General features: G+C 44.7%; 1 protein-coding gene across 8 annotated transcripts in view; it reads right to left on the bottom strand.

Moving 5' to 3' along the window:
• CFAP43 (cilia and flagella associated protein 43) overlaps positions 1-23070 on the bottom strand; it is a 106559-nt gene that overhangs the window by 9605 nt on the left and 73884 nt on the right. For 7 of the 8 annotated variants that reach the window (XM_075072877.1, XM_075072879.1, XM_075072878.1 and 4 more), the window contains 9 exons: positions 16011-16217; positions 13421-13510; positions 6448-6525; positions 5137-5262; positions 3649-3768; positions 3221-3328; positions 2054-2140; positions 1494-1582; positions 679-886 (listed from right to left, as the gene is read on the bottom strand). In XM_075072877.1, coding sequence (XP_074928978.1) covers positions 679-886; positions 1494-1582; positions 2054-2140; positions 3221-3328; positions 3649-3768; positions 5137-5262; positions 6448-6525; positions 13421-13510; positions 16011-16217 — 1113 coding nt within the window. The remainder of the gene's footprint in view (positions 1-678; positions 887-1493; positions 1583-2053; positions 2141-3220; positions 3329-3648; positions 3769-5136; positions 5263-6447; positions 6526-13420; positions 13511-16010; positions 16218-23070) is intronic. The other variant, XM_075072881.1, reaches the window with a different exon arrangement.

The following is a 23070-nucleotide window of genomic DNA, read 5'->3' as shown; positions in this document are numbered from 1 at the left end:
CTCTTTCTATAAGTCTATAATATATAACTAAACTATTGTTGTATGTAAAATAAATAAGGTTTTTAAAATGTTTAAGAAGCTTCATTTAAAATTAAATTAAAATGCAGAGCCCTGGACCAGTGGCCAGGATCTGGGTAGTCTGAGTGCCACTGAAAATCAGCTCGTGTGCCGCCTTCGGTACACCTGCCATAGGTTGCCTACCCCTGGACTAGATGATCATAATGGTCCCTTCTGACCTTAAAGTCTATGAGTCTATAAAGAAGAAGCGTTCATCAGGATAAACAAATGCAGCAGATTTACATGTAGGTTACAGACGCAGAATGGTATAAAATACCTTGGTGGTTTGCTTTTGTTTTGGTGGGGATGGGGAAGGAGAATGAGAAAGGTTCCTTTTAGACAGCTCCTACTTTCCACTTACTTTCTTTAGCGGAGAGCAGGATGTGGCTTCTTCGGAAGCCATTCATACTGCTCCGTATCTGCTGGAAGAGGGAGCTTTGCTAAAGAGCGATGACTAAACTCTGGAAGTGAGCTAGGGACTCATAGATCACCTACACTGTGCTGCCACTTGTTTAGTCCTCAGAACTTGATGCTCTGGCTTAAGATCCCAAATCATCAAAGAGTATATTCCAAACAGTAAATCAGTGGCAAAATAAATCTGATGGAAATCACTTGACGTACCAGCTGTTCGCTTTCCACTTTTGTTCGTCTAGCCAAACAGAAACGTTCCCAGACAGGCAGGTCTAATCCCTCAGGCATGTTTTCAGGGTCATCCATTTCATCTATGGCTTTCATTAAATGGGCAAGTGCCTCTTTGTAAGCTCTGGCTGAGCCTGGCCGATCTCCATAAGGGTTAGCAGTGTCAAGGTGCATCTTGATCTTCTGGGCTCTGGTGTCATCAACCATGGCATACATAGTAAAATAAATATTTTATCTTCCTTCTTACTTGCTACAAAGAACAAGGTCTTGTAGCACTAAAAACACTTCACATCATTCTTTTAATCTCTTGCAGCATGCAACCAGGAAATAGCATTTAAAACACATAAAAAGACATGTTTTGGGTGGTTATTAATTATTAGAATCACATTTTGAATAGCATATGTAATGTGGGTAGGGGGAAAATGGCTTTAAAATGTCTGTCAATCATCCGTATGATAGCTGATCGTCAATAATCGTTAATGACCATCCTCATTAAAGAGGTGCAGTTTTAAAAACAGGTTGGTAATCAATGGCCTACTGCACAGAGCTCAGAAAATAGACAATCCTCTCCCGTCATAAAGATAAAATACACCTCTACCCCGATATAACACAACCCGATATAACACAAATTCAGCTATAACACAGTAAAGCAGTGCTCTGGAGGATCAAAGCAAGTTTGATACAACACGGTTTCACCTATAACGCGGTAAGAATTTTTGGCTCCCAAGGACAGCGTTATATTGGGGTAGAGGTGTAATAACATGTAGAAAATGGTTTGAGTCAAAAGGGAATTTTACCTTGGTCGGCGTTTGTAAAGTTTGAAAAGATGATCAATGTGATGCGCCGAAATATCAGAAAATTCCTTTTTAAAGCCACGTTCCAGAATCTAGCAGGGAAAAAACCACAGCAAAACATCCGCATGCACATATCCTAGAAATATAGACTAATGATGAGGCATGCTAAAAGGTGCTAGGTGGAGTTGGGCTATTTCATAGATTGCCTCTCTCAGAGATGAGAATTGACCATGTCTGCCGTGCTTTTTAAAACACAGAGAAGTGTCTACAAAAAGTGAGACTAGCAGGTTAAGCGTAGACAGTGGCCTTGGCACTTTGCAAGAGACACAGTCCTTGCCCAAGAAACTTACTAAGGCCTGATCCTGATCTAGCCAAGAACTTAAGCATCTGAGTATTCCCACTGACTTCAGTGTTTCATCAGTCTGTATGGAACTACTCACGTGCTTACGTGTGCTACTGAACTGGGGCCTAAATACTGTATATTATGGAGGAAGTGTAGCACTGAAGCCATTTTTATTTTTTCTGCGATTGCATCTGCTTGAACATATGACTAGGACTCTTACTTTGTCTTCAGCTGCTAAGTTGTCATAGGTCTCTCTGTAAGCATCAACTTGTGCTCGTGCAATCTGGACTGCCCCTGCAGTACTGAGCTGTAACAAAACCAGATGGATTTCAGTATGAGAACTAAAAGTAAACACAGCTGCTGGAATGCTATTCAAACATATTACACATGCTGGAGAGACGTCTTTTCTCAGCTTAAGATACAACAATTGAGTTAAATTCACCTCTGGTGTAACATGCTCCTAAGCAGACACCGCAGACAGCACTCAATATGCCATGTGCCTGTCTGATCTCTAAATTGGATTCCTGCAAGGCTTTCTATATGGGGCTACCTGTAAAGACCACACAGAAGGGTCAGCAGGTGCAAAATTTAGCTACCCAACTGCTTAATGAGGTTGGTCATAAGAAGCACATAGTCAAGTGCTCTATAGACTGCAATGGCTTACTGTGCAATTCAGGGTACAATGTAATGTGTTGATAGTGGTCCATAGCTACCTGAGAGTCTGCCTCTCTCTCTGAATAGTATGACAGGCGAGATCAACTAGTGCAAGAGGTCCCTAGGTTTGCACATGTGTAGAACTGGTCCAACAACAGATTAATAGGTGAGCTTCCAGGACAAAGCAGTCAGAATTTTCATTCTAGAACATTTGTAGTCCTGTATATACTTGTGTACAAGTGCAGAAATGTTTTGAACTTCAGTCACCATGTTGGCTTATGCATGGCTTGTCAGTGGTGGGCAAACCCCGACAACTTCAGTTTCAAGAAATTAATTCAAATTTCTCCTAATTTACCACTTTCTTCTTTAAGAAAGATGGCAACATTAGATATCCTTTTGTGCAAGGTTCTTGTAGCAAAGGCAGTATCAGTGCTACCACACAAATTACAGACTGCCACAGGATACTAAAATTGTGTATTTGACAGATAGTGGCATGCTTTCCTCAGGGTATGGAAATTTACACATGTAATTCCGGACAAACTGGGAGAAGGGTATACCCAAGATGTGTCTTTATTATAGGAGTCGTCTGCCACCCTTATAAAAAAAAATAGATCAACGGCTGTGTAAGTCATGGGGGAAATTATTTGTGGCAGCTTGGGCAACATTTTTATTTCGAAAAAGCAGGTTCCATGTGAAAATGGTTGGAGCCTTACAGTCCCAGTACTGGACTCACCTTCTCCTTCCGCTTCTTGTCAAGGACGTGATTCAGTCCAGCTTCTCTTGTGCTCAGCTCTTCATCCAACAGCAAAGAATAAAGGAGGTTGTTTATTTTGAGTTCCTCCTGTGGAAAGATTGTAAGGAGAAAGATCAGGGCTGGCGCTTCCATTTAGGCGACCCAGGCGGTCGCCTAGGGCACTAGGATTTGGGGGGGCGGCATTTTGCCACCTTCGGCGGCAATTCGGCGGCGGAGGGTCCTTCCGCGCTCCGGGTCTTCGGCAGCAATTCTGCGGTGGGTCCTTCACTCGCTCTGGGACCTGCCGCCAAAGTGCCCCGAAGACTGGGAACGCGGAAGGACCCCCCGCCACAGAATTGTCGCCAACGACCTGGAGTGCAGAAGGACCCCCCGCCTAGGGCACCAAAAACCCAAGCTCTCTGCCTTACCTGGTATATGACCATCTCTGATTTAACTTTCCGCTCAAAGAGCTTGCTTACAGTGTCATCAAAAGTTTGTGTTGTTTCCTGAATGGAGGTTTGAAGTTTCTTCAATTCAGTTTCTAGTGTCTAGGGGAAAGGGGAAAGAGGAGTAGTAAAGCTAAAAGAATGTGCATGTTTTTAAATGTGTGAGTGGGTGGTGAGATGCACAACTAGTGAGCACTTTGGATAGGGACCGTCTCTGTGATCTGTGTTTGTAAGATGCCACCCTGGTCCGTGACTGGTGCTCCTAGGTTCTACTGCAATACAAATAAATAAATAATATAGTACAGTGATGACCTGAAATAGAAAACAGACAATAAAAATTGACAATGGCTCGTTTATGTACATCATTAGATCATTCCGCTTCAGAAGACATGAATGCCAGCTTGACTATATTCTGCTCAGGTGGAAATCCAAGGTTTACAAAGAAACAAATTTTAGCCATGTTGGTCTGACACTATAGGGACTGTCTTGTGAGGTGCTGAGTTCCTTCTACTCCTGCTGAAGTTAATGAGAGCTGAGAATCAGACCCAAACCTAGTCATTTAAATCAAAACTTTAAAGTGTGTAGCAATAGGTTTTTTATTTTACTGTTTAAAAAGAGAGAGAACATGAAACATCTTTGACCACTGACTTGCAATGAAACTGAGGAGCCTAAAAATGGGACTCAGGAGCCTACATCACTTAGGCACTTGAAAATATTACCCAAAGATTAGTTTTTATTCCAGTTAGCACTACTAAGCTGAGAAAGCTGTTTCAGAATTAACTAGGTTCTATATTGAACCATCGAATTCAGCTAAATTCTGGGGAGTCATTACATTATTGATAGTATTATAGACAGAAGGAGTCCAGATTTGTTTAAACCAGGCATGATGGGTATTGGAGTGTGCAGCGCCTCATAGGATCAAGCCCTTTATTTCCACCATCAGATAAAAGTTGTATTTGAGTAAAAAGTATCAAAAACAACGTTATAAGATAGTAGAAAAAGAAAGGATCTTTCAGTCAAAAGATCCCAACAAACGACACATCTGGAATGAGGGTGTGGCAAGGCTGACTGCTTTGCTGCCCAAATTCCTCTTTGAAGAATAAAAATTGTGAAATTATGTGCATCTGATATCCACATGCCCTGCAGCTCTGTTAATAGAATTCCAACATCTCTCTGAAAATATTTGTACATTTGTGATGGAAAGCAGTAAAGCAGTTTAATTGGACTCAGAATGTGCTAGTTATCAGAGGTAAGTCTCGTCTTTTCTGTTTTAAGTTGGGGCTTCTACAGTGCCACAGGTAACTTTGTTAATTTTTAACACTTATTGGCATTTGTATCTTTTTTATTAAAATAAATCTCATTTTCCCCCCCTTAAGAAACCAAGAGGTCATATCAATAAATTCTGAGAAAGAGAAGAAACTGTGTTTAAGGACACTGAACAAAATCACCCCTTTTCTCATTTTATTTTACCTTTCTGTATTTTTCCCTTTCTTCATTCAGCTCCTTAACTTTTTTCTCATATTCCTTGAATACTTTCTTTTCTTCTTCATTCCAAAGGGTATCAGGTTTAGAAACAAAAGGAGGTGGGGGAATCTCCTGAAGATATCAAAACAGTCATATAATCCCTGAGCAACATCAATTCTCCATTAAAGATCACAGAGGAAAAGAACCTACAGCACCAGTAACAAACCTCCCAAAGTTTATTCTGAGCTTCATCTTAGTAGCAGCTGCAAGAACTACACAAGCCTTGGGCCCAAAGAATGTATACCTCTGCTTCTCTGATTTGGCCCTATTTTATGTTCCTTGACTTCCTGGATGAACACCAGTGTTGAACCCACAGCATCTGCATGGGATGGAGCACTAACTTACACCTCCTAGCAGCACCAATGGTTATGGTATGAGTAACATGGCTATTTTTGCTTTCATTCTCTCCCAGAAAACCATCAGATACAATAAAATACAAGTGAAATTTTACGGCAAGCTCAGTACTACCATTATTGCTAAAAGATCTGTTTTTTCCATTACAAATCCCTTAATTAACTCCTAAGCCAAGATGAACTTTCATTTCCTGAAAACACATCAGTTTTAGACAGGGCATTTGGGTCTCTTTTACCTTTTCACTCTAGAGCACCATTTTACTTTGACAGCAGATGTTTTCTCCCTGTATTATTGCGTCAGGCTTCCTTTGCTGTAGAAGGTAGAGCGAAGCAGCCTCTCCTAAGATCAAGGCCATTAAAGAAGTAATACCAAGTCAGGTATCTATATGTGCTACTCACTCCACAGCACTAGCACGTCACCTCTGAAGCAAATGAAGCCGACACACTAAATTCCTATGGTCACTGCTTAACCTGGGTCTCCTAGAATCATCTGATTTGAAAGGGAACTATAGTGGATTGATCTTCCCATCCATTCTTCTGTACAGTGGAAGGATTGATTCAATGTCCCTAAATCATCCCTGTTAGCAAGGTGTAATCTCACCTGGAATAGCTCCAATTATAAGAGTTCCACAACCTCTCAGGTAATCTTGTTCCATTGCTTAACTCCTTTAGAAATATTTGCATTGCTAGTGAAAATTGATATTTATACAAAAATATCAAAGGTTTCCTCTTTCAACACAATTCTTATGACAAAACATTTTCTCAGGAGTGGTGCTTAAGGCAAATTTTCACCATTTCTGTCCTTTTAAAATTCTTGGAATTCCAGTTAGAATTCAAAAATGGTGAATTTTATTCAGTTCTAATCACAACTGTTACTTTAAATTATATGAGAGAAACAACTCACTATCTTCAAGATGTCTTCCTTTTTGATTTCTAGGACCCCACCCATCATATCATAAAGGGCACGTTGTCTTGCACTGTTCTGGAAAAGATAACAAAATTAAAAGAAAATGCTGCAAAACAGGGTACTTTGATGGCTTAGGCCTTTCACTTCTATGGCGCCAATGAGAATCTGTGATATGTTGCCAGTGAATGAAATGCTGACCTATGTGAAATACATTGCAATCTCAGTCTGATTTTTGGTGGACAGATGCCCATTTATCAAGCAACTATCAATACAATGGGCATCCTAGTTTTTTCAGAAGGGAGGTTCTTCTTAGATTGCTTGCTCTTTTCCATTCCATGTTAGGTGTGCATAGTCCCTGGAGATTTTTTTCCTCAGTGGAATCCAACAGATCCTGGTGAAGGCATCCCTACTGGTGCTTGGCCCACTGGAAAGTGGGCTAGGCAGGTTCAATGGCCTTTTTGGAATCCATGGGGTTTTCCCTCAGTACCGGGTCTGCCTTTCATAGACTCATAGACTCGTAGGTCAGAAGGGACCAATATGATCATCTAGTCTGACCTCCTGCACAAAGCAGGCCACAGAACCCTACCCATCCACTTTTACAACAACCCCTAACGAATCCTGGTGAAGGCATTCCATACTGGTGCTTGGGGCCCACTGGACATTGTGAGCTAAGGCAGGACTTCTCAAATGGACGCTTATTTTGGAATCCATCAGAGGTTTTGGTCCTCTCAAGTGCGGGTCTGTCCTTTCATTTGAAGGACTCACTATGGGTGGTAGTTGTACAGAAGGGACTCAGTATCTCAATGGATACATCTTAGATCTTGACGTCCTGCCATAGCTAGGCCTCACAGTAACCCTCCTATCCACTATGTTTGAACAATTTTACACAACGCCGCTAAAACCCATTCGTTAAGCTTAGATGCTCATATATTTTGTTTTATCTACCTAATAATTTGTGGTTTTTTTGAAGACTCAAGCTGCAGGAATCCACCGGCTCAAGTGTGTCCAGTTGCCCTCTCGCTGCAGAGAAGGCGAAAAACCTCCAGGGCCCCTGCTCTTTCTCCAGTCGCTGAGGAATAATTACCTTTCCCGACCCCCATGATTAATGCTCGGATTTATATGATCTTCACTCTCTTTGTAGTGTGGGGCTAAGATATCTCACCAAGAAGCAGAGTACACCTGCTTATGGGAAACGGAGTCTGTCTTGTAACTCAGTGATGCTCGTTCTTATTCGTATTTTCTCATAACTCAATTGCATTACATACAGCCTCTGTTGAGCTGACTTGAATATATGCTGGTATTCCTGTTGAACTGTCTCAATTGCCCAATTAAACATTGCTTTTTTCATAATATCATCCCCTCTTGCAGACTTTTGTATACTTATCTCATTGTCGCTATTGGTCTTTAATAGCCATGAGTAAGTCTCATTTGCTCACACTATTTGCACTCGTGGTAATAAGGTCTGTTCCAGAACTTCACCTTCCTCATTCTTGACTGGCTAGAAAAACACTTACTCGTTCTCGCTTTCTATTTGTATATGTGCATGCTCTAAAATCGCTTCCTACTCTCTCTAGTTGTACCAATTGTTGTCCTTGTTGGACTTAGGGGCGAGTTGGAGGTACTAAGTATAAATATTCCGTCTCCCTCATTTCTCTAATGTTAATCACACCTGGAACATTTATTATTTTATATTGTGAGAGCAAGCATACCCCCCCAGGAGCCTTCTTTTGGCTGGCTTAACAAGCCGGCGTGCTTATGAGTCTCCCTTCATAAGGCAGGCTTCATTCTGGATTCATCCTATGCAAGCCCGTGTCTATATGCATTCTTCCACGTTTTGCTCTCTTTCTCTTCGTTAAATCACATGGTGGACACCAGGAACTGCACACAACTATTCCAGGTGGGGTCTCACCAGCGCGCTTATTTTCTTTATTCGTTGGTTATAGACTACTTCCTTATCCTTTTGCTGTGATATTGACTTCTTCGCTGATGGCATCCTTAAAACCGCATTTTGCTTTTTTACGGCCAGGTATTCGCTGTCTCTTCAACAACTTTGCGCTGCGCGAGCTCATAGACATCCTGCTTATCAAACCAATACCCCCAAGGTCCTTTCTTCTCCTCCGCTCGCTTCCAACTGCATTGCGTCGCCCAGACGATAGCATTATAGGTCAAAATTCTTCATTTATGTAATCCCTGATGGCGTGACTTTGCGCCTTGTTCTACTTATTATATTCATGCCTAGTTACTATATACTGCCGTTTACCCGCAAGGTGGTCCCGATTCTTCCTGTTGGAGTTACCGGTCCATATTTCCATCGTCTATAGGCAGTGTACCGCCCAGCTCATTTGTAGTGCTTACACCGCAAACCCCCTTGGCTATTAGCAGGTGTCCTTGGCTGCAATTATTGTGGGCCTTATATGTATTTGTGTCATAATATAATAATAGGCTGTAAATAAGATTGGGTACCACACAACGTAACAGAGGTGCCTCGAGGGCCGACTCAGTTAACCTCCTTCCAGAGTCCCTGACAGTTCACCTATTTTCAGTACGGACCTGGTGCTGGAGTCTCCCCTTTAACACAGTTCTATATCCACCTGACCCGCTGGAGTCTCCCCTTTAACCAGTACCTTATACACCTTACAACTTTCATATTCATCTCCATATTTTCCAATTTAACTAACAGTTCCCCATGCGGAACCGTGTCAAATGCCTTACTGAAATCGAGGTAAATTAGATCTACCGCATTTCCTTTGTCTAAGTAATCTGTCACCTTCTCAAAGAAGGAGATCAGGTTGGTTTGGCATGATCTATCTTTAGTAAATCCATGTTGCAATTCATCCCAATTACCATTGACCTCAATGTCCTTAACTACTTTCTCCTTTAAAATTTTTTCCAAGACCTTACATACTACAGAGGTCAAGCTAACAGGCCTATAGTTACCTGGATCACTTTTTTTCCCTTTCTTAAAAATAGGAATGAGTCTATGAGTCTAAATGAAGCAGGGATTATAAGCACAGGCAACCACCCCCATCTGCTTCAGCCTCTCTGCTGGGCCCTCACAGACATCCAGGAGGCAGCAAGCACAACTTCTGAAGGGGTGCCCGAGGGCATTATGTCAGTTCACCTACCAGATCCTGCCTCCCTTTTGTTTTCACACTGACTCTCCTACTTCAGCCCAGCGTGGTCCCTCATCACCTTGGACCATTGGGTGCTGAGTATGGTGGAGAAAGTTTATATCCTTCAGTTTTCTTCCACCCTCCCACCATTACTGTCCCTCTTCAGGGACCCTCCTCACGAGCAACTTCTAGTCCAGGAGGTGCAAGCACTCCAAGGGGCCATGTAAGAGGTTCCTCAGAACTTGAGAGGGAAAGGGTTTTCTCCCATTATTTTCTAATCCCTGAAGGCCAAAGGGGGTCTCCAACCCATCCTAGACCTGCACTGCTTCAACAATTATCTCAAGAAACTGAAGTTCCGCATGGTCTCCCTGGTCTCCATTATTCTCTCCCTGGATCCAGGGGACTGGTACTTTGCCCTCGACTTGAAAGATGTCTATTTCCACATATTCATTTTTTGGGGTCCTAGAAGATTCCTCAGGTTCATTGTGAACCTGACTCACTACTAATTCACCGTCCTCCGCTTTGGCCTGTCAGCAGCCCCTGAGGTTTTCACAAAATGCATGGTAGTGGTGGAGGCTTCCTCAGAGGTGAGGGGTATGAATCTGCCCTTACTTCAATGATTGGCTGATCAAGTGCTGGTCCAAGGCCTACATGAGACCCAGCATCTCCCTGATCCAAGCTACTTTCTGAGGCCTGGGACTATTGATAAATGAGCAGAAGTCACCTCTTGTTCCTGTCCAGAGGATAGAGTTTATTGGTGCAGTGCTTGATTCCACCTGGGCCACAGCCTTCCTCCCAGAGGCTCACTTCCAGACAATGTCATCTCTGATATAGCAGGTCAAGGCCCGCCCCGTCACGACAGCTTATTTCTGCCTCAAGCTTTTAGGTCACATGCACATACGTGGTGCAGCACACGAGACCACACCTCAGACCCCTTCTAGCTTGGCTGCCCTTGGTATACTCGCTGAGCCACCAGCGTTTGGACTTGGTGCTTACAGTTCCAGCCCCGGTCCTTGCCTCCCTCGACTAGGGAAGGGATCCCCGGTCAGTAGGCTTGGGCATTCCCATCATCAGTCTCCAAAACACAGTATCCCAAATCTTGAATGCATTTGAGCTAGGTTGGGGGGCTCACCTGGAGCACCTCAGGACTCTAGGTCTGTGGTCCCAGGAGGAGCTCTCCTTGCACATAAATGTCAGAGAGCTCAGAGTGTTTTTACCCCAGATTGCAGGCAAGATTGTGCAAGTTCTTATGGACCACACGGCAGCCATGTTTTACAACACCAGGCAGGGAGGTGCACGTTCTTCCCCACTCTGTTAAGAGGTTATTCACTTGCGAGAATTCTATATGAAGCACTCAATTCACCTTGAAGCTTCTCATCTTCTGGGAGCCCAGAACAATCTGGCAAATCACCTAAGCAGATCTTTCTCCTCTCACCATGAGTGGTTCCTTTGCCCTGATATAGCCAGGATCATCTTTCATTGGTGAGGGACTTCCCTCATAGACATGTTCACAATCAAGCAAAACAGGAAGAGACAATAGTTTTGCTCTCTGTCTGGGTGCAAAACCCAGGCTCACTCACAGATGCCTTCCTGCCCCCTTGGACAAAGCATCTGTTCTATGCATTTCCTCCCATTCCTCTTGTGCATAAAGTCTTACTCAAAGTCAAGCGGGACAGAGCAAAGTTAATTCTCATAGCCCCAGCATGGCCACACCAGCCCTGGTTCAGCACGTTATTGGACCTGTCATTAGTGACCTCATTGCCACGCCCTCCCCCCCCAGACCTGATCTCACAAGATCACGGCCAATTGCTCCACCCAAACCTCAAGGCCCTTCACCTGACCATGTGGAAGCCCCATGGTTGAGCTGGCTGTTTGGAGCAAGTCCACCAGGTATTGCTAGGTAGTAGGAAAGGGTATGGATGACTTATCTTGCCAAGTGGAAGTGTTTTTCCATGGGGTCATCCCAGCGAGGCCTCTTACCCACTAGGTCAACACTCCAGTCCGTGCTGGAATATCTGCTTCATCTGAAACAACAGGGCCTAGCCACATCGTTGATTACGGTACACCTAGCAGTCATTTCCACCTTCCACCCTCTGGTGGATGGTAGGTCAGTCTTTTCATGAAATGTCCATACACTTCCTCAAGGGCTCAGAGAGACTTTACCCTCAAATTCATGAACTCGTTCCCCCATGGACCTAAACCTGGTCCTGTCAAGGCTCATGGGCCCTCCCTTTGAGTTGCTACCATTGTGCCCTTTGTTGTATCAGTCATGGAAGGCCGGCTTCCTGGTAGCGATTACCTCAGCCAGGCGGGTCTCAGAGATCAGGGCCCTTACATCCGAACCCCTTTATACGGTGTTCTTTAAGGACAAGGTACAACTTTGCCTCCACTCCGCATTCCTCCCGAAGGTGGTTTTCCAGTTTCATAGTAATCAGGCTATTTTTCTGCCATTTTTCTTCCCAGAACTGCATAAGAATGTGGAGGAGCAGCGTCTTCACATCTGGCCTTCTACATAGAAAGGACCATGCCATTCCATAAATCCACACAGCATTTTGTGGCAGTAGCACATAGGATGAAAGGCCTATTAGTTTCAGCCCAGAGAATTTCATCCTGGAACACTTCCTGCATTTGCACGTGCTATGAGTAGGTGGATGTCGCATCACTTGCCATCTTGACTGCTCATTTGACGAGAGCTCAGGCTTCATCAGTGGCGTTTCTGGCCCAGGTCCTGATCTAGGAGATTTGCAGGGTAATGACCTGGTCATCAATACATACCTTGTCTTCCCTCTATGCTATCACCCAGCAGGCTACAGATGATGCCAGATTTGGTAGGGCAGTGTTGCAAACCACATGTCCATGAACTCTGAACCCACCTCCTTGGGAGTCACTTAACGTGGAATGGACATGAACAAGCACTCGAAGAAGAAAAAACGGCTACTGACCTTTCCATCATTTCTCTTTGAGATGTGTTGATCATGTTCACTCCACGACCCACCCTCCTTTCCCTCGGTTGGAGTTAGCTGGCAAGAAGGAACTGAGAAGGTGCAGGGCTAGCTGGGCCCCTTATACCGGCACATGAGTGCACAGCACTAGAGGGTATTAGAGCCGCCCGATGGATACCACTCTGGCAACTATGCACGCAGTTTGCACACACCTAATGTGGAATGGACATGAGCAATACATCTCGAAGAACAACAGTTACGGAAAGGTTAGTAACTGTTTTGTCAATGGAGGCACAGGCATGACCTACTTACTTACTCTTATTAGGTGGTCAAGGTTTAGTGTGAGGGAAGGTTCCACTATCACTGCCTATGTTATACCTATTCTGTGGCCAGATATTTCTTCAAGGCTGTCACAGATACATACTTTTTAAAGTCAGAAGAGACTATTGTGATCATCTAGTTTGACTCCTGCAAAATGCAGGCCAAAAAGCCTCACCCAAAAATATCTGCATCAAGCCCATAACTTTTGATTGAGCTAGAGCACATCTTTTAGAACACTATCCAGTCTTAAAATCTGTCACGCTGACACCTTTCACCAACACTAAATATTTTTTTAAATAGCACCCCTAACTTAAACCTAAGATCTGATTTAGTTGGGGAGTGGTCCTACTTTGAGCAGGGGGTTCGACTAGATGACCTCCTGAGGTCCCTTCCAACCCTGATATTCTATGATTCTATGATCTCTATTTAGTTCTGATTTGTAAAGGATGGTGAAGGAACTGGACTGTAATATATTTAACTATAATTGCAATAATTCCCCAATGCTAAGTGAGTAGAATGTACCGATACAAAATTAACATTATTAAACAAAATTGAAGATATTTAGCAAGGAAAATACTGTTTCAACAAAAGTACCAGAGCAGCAAGACGTCTTTCCATTTCAATCTTAGCCATCATCTCCGCTTTCGCTCTCTGCTGTGGGGTAAGGTATTTTTCAACTTTAATCTGTGAAGACAAAAAGAATAAGCTCAGGTTTTCCTCTGGGTAGGTTCTTTAACAAAACTGACAATGAATTTTTAGAAAAATATAATAATATGGGCTAGAGTGCTTATTTCTTTGTATCGCTGCTCTAAGTAATACTCCTCAAAATGTTCACTCCCTTGTGAATATACAGTACAGAATTCTCTGCGCATAGTCCAAAAGCCATGCTCTAAACTAATAACACAAAAGCTCTTTCCATTTTTCCTCCTGTAGATTGTGTTTTGTATGTTATGCATCTGGGTTTTGTGGTATTGGAATGGAGGGGACTGGAACATCTCCCTCATCTAACTAATCTAAAACCACACTACTATCATTACTCCCTTCCTTGTATCCTGTCACTGATTCCTTTATCTACTGTAAATTCAAGCTCCCTGTGTCCTCTCCTTCAGGGTTTTGTATTACTCTGCCTCCAGTTATAGTGCAACACTTAAGTCAAACATTAAAAGGCTCAAGTTCTGTTCTAGATCTAGAACCCATGGACTCTGAGTACATTCTAAACTTGGCAAAAATACCAACACTAGTGTGTATGTCATACAAAACAAGGTGATGGCATGTGTGTTTCAGGACTGACATGATGTAGAGGAATGCACGAACCTGAAATGAAAGAGGATCCTGCAACCAAATCTCATTTTGGGAGAGAAGACAGAGAGAAAAAGTGTAGATCAGATTAACAGAGTAGTGTATGCCAGGAATTCTGTGATGATTCATAACCTGCTAATTGAATTTAGAGGTACTATGCTATCTATGCTTTGACACCAAAGTGACAGATACCAGCACCTGCTAAAACTGCCGATTTGGGATAAATTCAGACACTGTACAGAAGGCAGATGATTGCCTATGAAGACATCACATTGAAAAAACAAATGTGTGAAACAACATAAGAGACTTTCACTCTAAGTCCCATCACAATCCATCATAGGTTTGCAGCAACAAAATTGTTACCATCTGATGGTGTCATGGCATAATTCCCCAATCTGAACCTTAGAGTCCAAAAGATGGGGTACCAGCATGAATTTCTCTAAGCTTAGTTACCAGCATAGATTTCATAGGCTGCCACCACCCAAAAGTATAGTGTTTTGGGGCACTGTGGTCCCCCCAAAACCTTCCCTGGGGACCCCAAGACCCAAATTCCTTGAGTCTCACAACAAAGGGGAATAAACCATTTCCCTTCCCCCTCCTTTCTCCCCAGCTTTCCACAAACGGGTAACCTAGGAGATCACCGTATGCAAGACTCCTTGAAATCACCACACAGAGAGGAATGTTACCACCCCTCCCACTTCCTTTTTCCGCTTACTGAGAGGCAACAGATCAAGCTCCGGAATCAAAAAACAAAGAGGAAATTCAATCTTCCCCTCCTCCTCTTTTCCCCTTCTCCACCAATTCCTGGTGAGTAGAGCAACTCAGTTCCTTTGACCTTAACAAGGAGAAAAATTTCTCAGTCTTAAAAAGAAAAGCTTTTAAATAAAAGAAATAAGTAAAAATTACTCTGCTAAATCAAGATGGAATCTTAGGGTTTTCAGCTTATAGATACAGATAAGAAGCCCCCCCCGCCTTACATACAAATGCAACAGAATACAAATTCTTCCAGCCAAATATCAAATAAAATTTCTCTAGCCAGCCGAACCACATTTTGCAAATAAGAAAACAATCAAACCACTAAACCGCTTTTCTAAATCTTTGTACGATTGCTGAGCTTACTAAATTGAACAGAGATTAGAGAGCCTGTACGTATGGTGTTGTCACTCTCAGAACCCAGAGAGAACAACAGACAAAGAAGAACACACAAAACAAAGACTTCCCTCCACCGAGATTTTTAAAGTATCTTGTCTCCTGATTGGTCCTCTGGTCAGGTGTTCCAGGTTCACTGTTTGTTAACCCCTTACAGGTAAAAAAGACATTAACCCTTAACTATCTGTTTATGACAGATGGTTTGTATGAAACAAAGTAGTGATCTCAGTCCAGTTTCTAGTGGCTAGGTATCCACTTCACAGTTAACACCCTTACTGATAACTACTGCATGGGACTCAGAGATGAACAGAGAAATTAAACCATGCTTTCTCAGCCACAGAGGTTGTCCCTCCAGGTCAGGGTTGAGGCATGTTGTCTGGGCACAGTAACTGTTTGAGTCTACTGTCCATGCCATGCTGTACATGTTCTATAGATAAACAGAAGGCTTTGTTTTCCAGAGATGTTAGTCTAGCATCTTTACAAGCACTAAATTTAACTTTTTTACAAAGATTTTTACACATTTCTTTCCACTCTACAGACTGAATTATTCAGAATCTTCCACCAAAAACTGGAACATCCAAGGTAAGGCAGAGTACAAAAAAGGGTGAATGTGTATATAGACACATCAGTTTTATGGCTACTTTCTTTATACTGACATAATGGCTCAAAATGATGGCGAACCAGAGAACTAAGTTTGCACAAGTGGATAAAAGGGAATGATTTAGTTTTCAGATACCTCTGAATCCTCAACAGTGAGAGCTCGCTCTGGTATCTCATCATCTGTCAGAGCTGGCTCCCAGACCTCCTCCTGGAGTTCGAGCTGTTCCACGATTTCTTGGATCCTCAGGTTCCTTTCCTTTACACGTGCAATCTCCTGCTCCTTCTGCCGAGCAACGGTGTCAAACTCCTTATTAAAGGCAGTTTTCACTTTGTAAATGATGTCCTGAAATACCACACAAGGAAATGGCAACACTGAAAGGGTCACATCTTTCTTGACTGGACATCACTCGCCAACAAGTCAGAAGACAGAAAACCAAGTGTGTCTGTGTGTGCAAACTACCACACCTCCTTCATACTAGCCCTAAATGCAAAATTCTAGTTTTATTAAGCATGCGAATGATAACTGAGATGGGGAAAATGAGAGACAGAGCTAAAACTTATTTCTTCTGATTTCTTAGAACTATTCCATGCCTTTTCTGATATGTCATACCATCTGGCAAAGCCGCTGTTGTAAATAACATACTGTCAAAAATAGATTAAAAAAATTAGGCAAACATTGGTTTCTAACCTGGGAATACATGATTAGATACTATGATAAGACATATACACAAGGCAGCAGAGTTTAGTTGTGTGGGCAATCTTAATTTTATTTCCTGCTCTTGAGTGCTGTAGTCTGTAAACTTAAAATTGCTTCTGAATGGAACAGTATTATATAGTACATATTTATGCACATAAAGTACCAATGAAATTAGTGTTTCAAGTGTGTGAAACAAATCAGAGGTCAAATAATGATTTTTAAAAGCCTGTATTCTAAGTGGATAAAGTCTTTCTTCAGTCTATGTAATTTATCTCAATGAAGATAACTGGATTATTAAGAAAAATATGCATCTTTCCTATTATGCCTATTATACTAGAATGAAACTAATCAGTGGTTGAATTAGGCTATTCAAAATGCATGTTTCAAGATACCTAGCCACATACAATTTGTGTGTAATGATAAATATTTTTGTTCATGATTGTCTAACCTATTTCTGCCATAATCAGTACTAAAACTGTGTGGCAGATGAGATACAATTCAGCAGAAAGAGAAGGTTACTCACGCTGTGCAGTAACTGAGGTTCTTTGAGATGGGGGTCTCTGTGGGTGCTCCACTTCAGGTGTTGGTGCGTCCCTGTGCCTTTGATCAGAGAATTTCAGCAGCAGTGTCTGTGCGGGTCACACATGTGTTGTCCCCATCTCGCACTGCTGTCGGTGCCTATCTAGTGTGCGCTAACCAACCCGCCTTGGTTCCTTTAATACTGTAGAGTCTGGAAATTGAACTCAAAAGTAAAGGGGAAGAGGGGAGGTAGTGGAGCACTCACAGGGACGTGGACATCCATCTTGAAGAACTTCAGTTACTGAATAAGGTGAGTAACCTTCTCTTCTTCTTCTTCTTCTTCTTCTAGGAACGTCTCTGTGAGTGCTCCACTTCAGTTGACTATCAAGCAGTGCCCCACATTGGATGGAAGGGGCTTCAGGGTTGCCTCTGTAAGTGATGATAACACTGTAAGACCTAGGAGTGCATCCAACCTTGAACTCTGTTCGATTACAAAACACTATGCCAACATGTGTGCAGACGCCCAAATGTCTGCTTTAAATACGTCTATGGTTGGTACGTTGTTTAGAAAGGTCACTGAAGTTGAAAGGGATCTGGTAGAGTGAGTTTTGATCTCTGATAGGGATTGCAGATTCTTTTGTTGATAACAGAGGTGAATGCACTCAGGGATCCATTCAGATAGTCTCTGTGTAGAGATAGTGGAGCCTTTAGAATGTTCTGTAGCGGAAATGGAAAGCCTCGGAGATTTTCTGAAAAGCTTAGTTCTGTCGAGGTAGAATGTTAGTGCACACAATGTCTAGAATACGTAGTTCTGAATCCTGCGTGTTCCCGTGAGGTTTGGAGAAGAATGAGGGCAGATGGACTGGTTGATTTATGTAGAAGGACGAAGATACTTTAGGTAGAAATTTTGGATGGGGTCTTAGTGTGACATTGTCCTTGAAAAAGATGGTGCAAGGTGGGTGTGCATTGAGGGCCCCTACTTCGCCCCCTCGGTGGGTTGATGTGATAGCCACTAAGAACGCCACCTTCATCAATAGATGCAACAGAAAACATGTTGCTAAGGGTCTGAATGGGGGTCCAGTGAGGCAGCATAACACTAGGTTCAAGTCCAAAGGTGGAGTAGGTACACGCACTTCAGAGTAAAAGTTCTTGATACCCGCAAGGAAATGTTTGGTGATCATATAGGCAAATATCAATGTCCTGTTGAACTTGTGGTGAAAAGCATGAATAGCCCGCGAGATGTATCTTGATCGAGCTAATGGAGTGTCCATATGTCTTTAGTCTTAAGATATTGTTCAATACGAAGGGTAGGGGTGCAGAAATGGCACTGATTTGTTTGTTCTGCCACCATATGTAGAACCTCTTCCATTTGTGAAGGTAAGTACTGTGCGTGGTTGTCCTTCTACTGTTTAGTAATATGTCTTTAACTTGTTCCAAACATGCTAGTTCATCATGATGGAACCATATAGAAGCCATGCTCTGAGATGAAGTCTCTCCAGGTATGTGTGGTGAATCTGTCGGCATCCTGTGATAGGTCTCGCAGAGGTGGAAGGGTGTGTGGTGCGCATACCATCATCTGCAATAGTTACGAGTACCAAGTGTGTCTGGGCTACATTGGGGCTATCAGTATGACTTTGGCCTTATTGGTACATATTTTGTGTATCACCCTCAATAACAGAGGGATCAGGGGAATATGTATCTCAGGGGTGCTGAGGAGGAAGGCGTCCCTCAGGGACTGGGGCCCCAAATCTGCTCTCAAGCAGAATTGTGGGCATTTGTAATTCTGGGATGTTGTGACGAGGTCGATGGATGGATGACCCCAGTGTTTGAAGAATATGTTCTGTAGGACCACATTGTTTAGTTCCCATTCATGATCCCAGGAAACTTCTCTGCTCATTGTATCTGCAGTAGTATTTTGATGACCTGGAAAGTCGAGGCTGAGATTCTGACATTGTGCCGGATAAACAATAGTTTCATAACTTCGGTGCATAGGGAGTGTGAATGCACCCCTCCCTGTCGGTTTATATAAAACATGCAGGCAATGTTGTCTGTCATTATCTGTATTGTGACAAAGTCAGGCCGGACAGCTATAAAAGGGTCCTCTTAGCCCTAAAATGTTCAGGGCCCTTTTTCCTACAAGCTGAGAAGGGGTTACCTCAGATCAATTAGGGACACCTGAATCCAATTAAGGGCTGCCTGAGTCCTTTAAAAAACTCTCCTCTGGGCAGAGACAAGCAGGGAGAGAGAGAGACAAGCTACTGCCAGGCTAGTGGCAGCAGGGAAATAAGCTTCTCAGAGTAAACCCGAGAAACCTCTTGTGGGCGGGGTGTATGGTAACATGGAAATAGGCATCTTGGAGGTCGAGGGCCGAAAACCAGTCTCCCTGTTCGAGTGCTGGTATTATTGTTGCTAGTGTGACCATCTGGAACCATTGGACCTTTACAAATCTGTTGAGTTTTCTGAGGTGTAGAGTAGGCCTCCATCCTCTGTTCTTTTTCTGGGTTAAGAAGTACTGGGAATAAAAGCCCTTCCCTCTGTGTTGAGATAGTACTGGTTCTATGGTGCCCAGATGTAATAGGTGGTTAACTTCCTGCTATAGAAGTTATTTGTGAGAGGGGTCCCTAAAAAGGGACTGGGGAGGGAGGGTGGGTAAGGGGGATGGAGATGAACGGTACCACATAGCCTGTATGGGTTATTTCTAGGACCCATCTGTCTACGGTGATGGAAGTCCATGCCAAATAGAAAGGGGTCAAACAGTGACCAAAATGGGGATGGACGATGGCGTCAACACTGGTGCGTGGAGGAGGTTGCTTGGACTTTCGACCAAACTCTCAAATATTGTTGTTTAGCAGAGGACGGTTGAGAAGCAGATGATTAAGGTGGATGTGGCTGACACCTCGAAGGTCTCTGCCTCCGTCCCTGTGTCTTGTAGTGTCTCTGTTCTTGAGTGTATGGGGTGGATTGTGTGCTTTGGTAGGGATAATATCTACCCTGTTTTCTTTTGGTTGCAAGTGTGTATATCCCCAAGATGCAGAGAGATGCCTGAGAGTCTTTCAGGGTGTGGAGGGCATTGTGGAAGCAGGGAAAGAAAGAGAGGGTTTAAGTGCAGCTATTTAAGTGTCAGAGACAGAGCAACTGTTCTGTCAAGTCTTAGCCTAATATCACGAGACTGGTAGAAGCAGGGCTCACGTCAGAAGCGAGTGGAAAAAAGCAGACTAGTCAGTGTGACCTAGCTGTGAGATAACCATGTTTGAGAAAAGAAAGTGAGAAAATACTGAAATAGATAGCAAATAGCCTAAATAAAATGCAGATGTTTTTAATTAATGCACGGCACAAAGAGGTATAAATGCTTGTGTGATTTGGCTTGTACTTTGCAGAAACTGAGGCAGAGATGCTCTCTGTTAGCTGTGTTCTTCCCTTGCAATTCCATGTCCTGAAAAGACGGTTACTCACCTTTGTAACTGTTGTTCTTCGAGATAGTGCTTGCTCATATCCATTCCAGTAGGTGATTCCCAAGCCTTACCTAGGCGGTGGGGTCGGAGTGAGAGGTCGCAGCGTGCAGCACGGCAGAGCCAAAGGCTGCGTCATCTCTGGACTGCTGGACCAGGGCATAGTGGGAAGTGAAGGTATGGACGGAGGACCAGGTCACTGCCCTGCAGATTTCCTGGACGGGCACGTGGGCAAGGAAAGCCGTCGAAGATGCTTGAACCCTAGTAGAGTGTGCAGTCACATGGCCCGGAGGAAGATGAGCCAAGTCATAACAGGCCCGGATACAGGATGTCACCCACGAGGAGATCCTCTGCGAGGAGACAGGCAACCCCTTGAACCATTCAGCTATGGCAATGAAAAGCTGGGGGGATTTGCGGAATGGCTTGGTTCACTCTACATAAAAGGCGAATGCCCTACGAACGTCTAAGGAGTGCAACTGCTGCTCCCGGCGAGACAAATGAGGTTTCGGGAAGAATATGGGAAGGAATATGTCCTGATTGACATGAAAGGCCAAGACTACTTTGGGGAGAAAGGCTGGGTGCGGCCTCAGTTGCACCTTGTCCTGATGGAACACCGTATACGGGGGTTCTACCATGAGGGCGCGCAGCTCCGACACACGCCTAGCAGAGGTGATGGCTACTAGGAATGCCGTCTTCCAGGACAAGTAGAGGAGGGAACATGTAGCCAGCAGTTCAAACGGGGGGGACATAAGTCGGGACAACACCAGGTTCAGATCCCAAGAAGGGGCGGGGCGGCGGACCTGGGGGTATAGACACGCCAGACCCTTAAGGAACTTAGACACCATCGGGTGGGAGAAGATGGAGCGGCCATCGCTCCCCGGGTGGAGGGTGGAGATAGCCGCCAAGTGAACCCGGAGAGAGGACACCGCTAGGCCCTGCTGCTTGAGGGACCAAAGGTAATCGAGGATGATTGGGACGGGAACGTCGATGGGGCGGAAGCGCCGCTCCGTGCACCAGCACGTGAAGCGCTTCCACTTGGCTGAGTACGTTGCCCTCGTAGAAGGTTTTCTACTTGCCAGAAGCACCTGCCTCACCGGGGAAGAGCAATGCAACTCAGATCTAGTCAGCCACTCAGAAGCCATGCTGAGAGGTGCAGCGACGGAAGGTCTGGGTGATGGAGCCTGCCGTGGCCCTGCGTGATCAGGTCCAGGTGAAGAGGCAGGGGAACAGGATCGGCTACCGACAGGTCCAGCAGCATGGAAAACCAATGCCGCCGGGGCCACGCCGGAGCGATTAGAATCAAGCGGACCTTGTCCCTGCGCACCTTCAGAAGGACCTTGTGGATTAACGGGAACGGAGAGAATGCATAGAAGAGGTGCGTCGCCCATGGAATCAGAAAGGCGTCCTCAACCGAGCCCGGTTCGCGACCTTGAAAGGAGCAGAACATCGGGCACTTCCTGTTCCTGCGGGACGTGAAGAGGTCCATATGGGGACGTCCTCACCTCCAGAAGAGCGCAAGAGCGACGTCCGGGCGAAGGGACCACTTGTGGGAGTGAAAGGACCGGCTCAGACGATCCGCCAGCGTATTCCGAATCCCTGGGAGAAAGGAAGCAACGAGGTGAATGGAGTGGGCTATGCAGAAGTCCCACAGCCTCATGGCTTCCCGACAAAGAGGAGGAGACCTCGTGCCGCCCTGCTTGTTTACACAGTACACCGTGGTTGTGTTGTCAGTGAAAACCGAAACACAGCGACCCTGGAGCTGCTGATGGAATGTTTGACAAGCAAGGCGGACCGCCCTTAATTCCCGCACGTTGATATGGAGGGCTAGTTCGGGAGGAAACCAGCGGCCTTGGGTCCGCAGGGTACCTAGATGAGCTCCCATCCCAAGTCCGATGCGTCCGTTGTTAGGGACAGCGAGGGCTGGGGCGGATGGAACGGGAGCCCTGCACACACCACGGACTGATCCAGCCACCACTGGAGGGAGTGGAGGACTTCCTGAGGAACCGTGACAACTGTATCCAACAGACGTCTGGCCGGACGGAGCTGAGGAATGAGCCAGGACTGGAGGGACCTGAGGCGGAGTCGAGCGTATATCGTGACGAACGTGCAGGCTGCCATGTGGCCCAAGAGAGTCAGACAAGTACGTATGGAGGTCAAAGGCGCTGCCTGCAACCCGTGGATGATGGCTGTCAAAGCCTGGAACCGCGACAAAGGAAGAACGGCCCTGGCCAGAGTGGAGTCCAGAACGGCGCCAATAAACTCTATCTTCTGAGTGGGGGTTAGAGCTGACTTCTCGGCATTGAGCCTCAGGCCTAGGTTCAGGAAAAGCCTCCTGACATGCGGACGTGAGCGAGGACTCGCTCCTCTGAGGGTCCCCGGATAAGCCAGTCGTCGAGGTAGGGGAATACATGCATGCGACTGCGGCGAAGGAAGGCGACGACTACGGCCATGCACTTGGTAAACACTCTCGGGGACGTAGAGAGGCCGAACGGGAGGACCGTGAATTGATAGTGACGGCTGCCGACAACGAA

Source organism: Chelonoidis abingdonii, chromosome 16, assembly GCF_003597395.2.
Source record: "Chelonoidis abingdonii isolate Lonesome George chromosome 16, CheloAbing_2.0, whole genome shotgun sequence".
Lineage (NCBI taxonomy): Eukaryota > Metazoa > Chordata > Testudines > Testudinidae > Chelonoidis > Chelonoidis abingdonii.
This window is presented reverse-complemented; position numbering and strand designations above follow the sequence as displayed.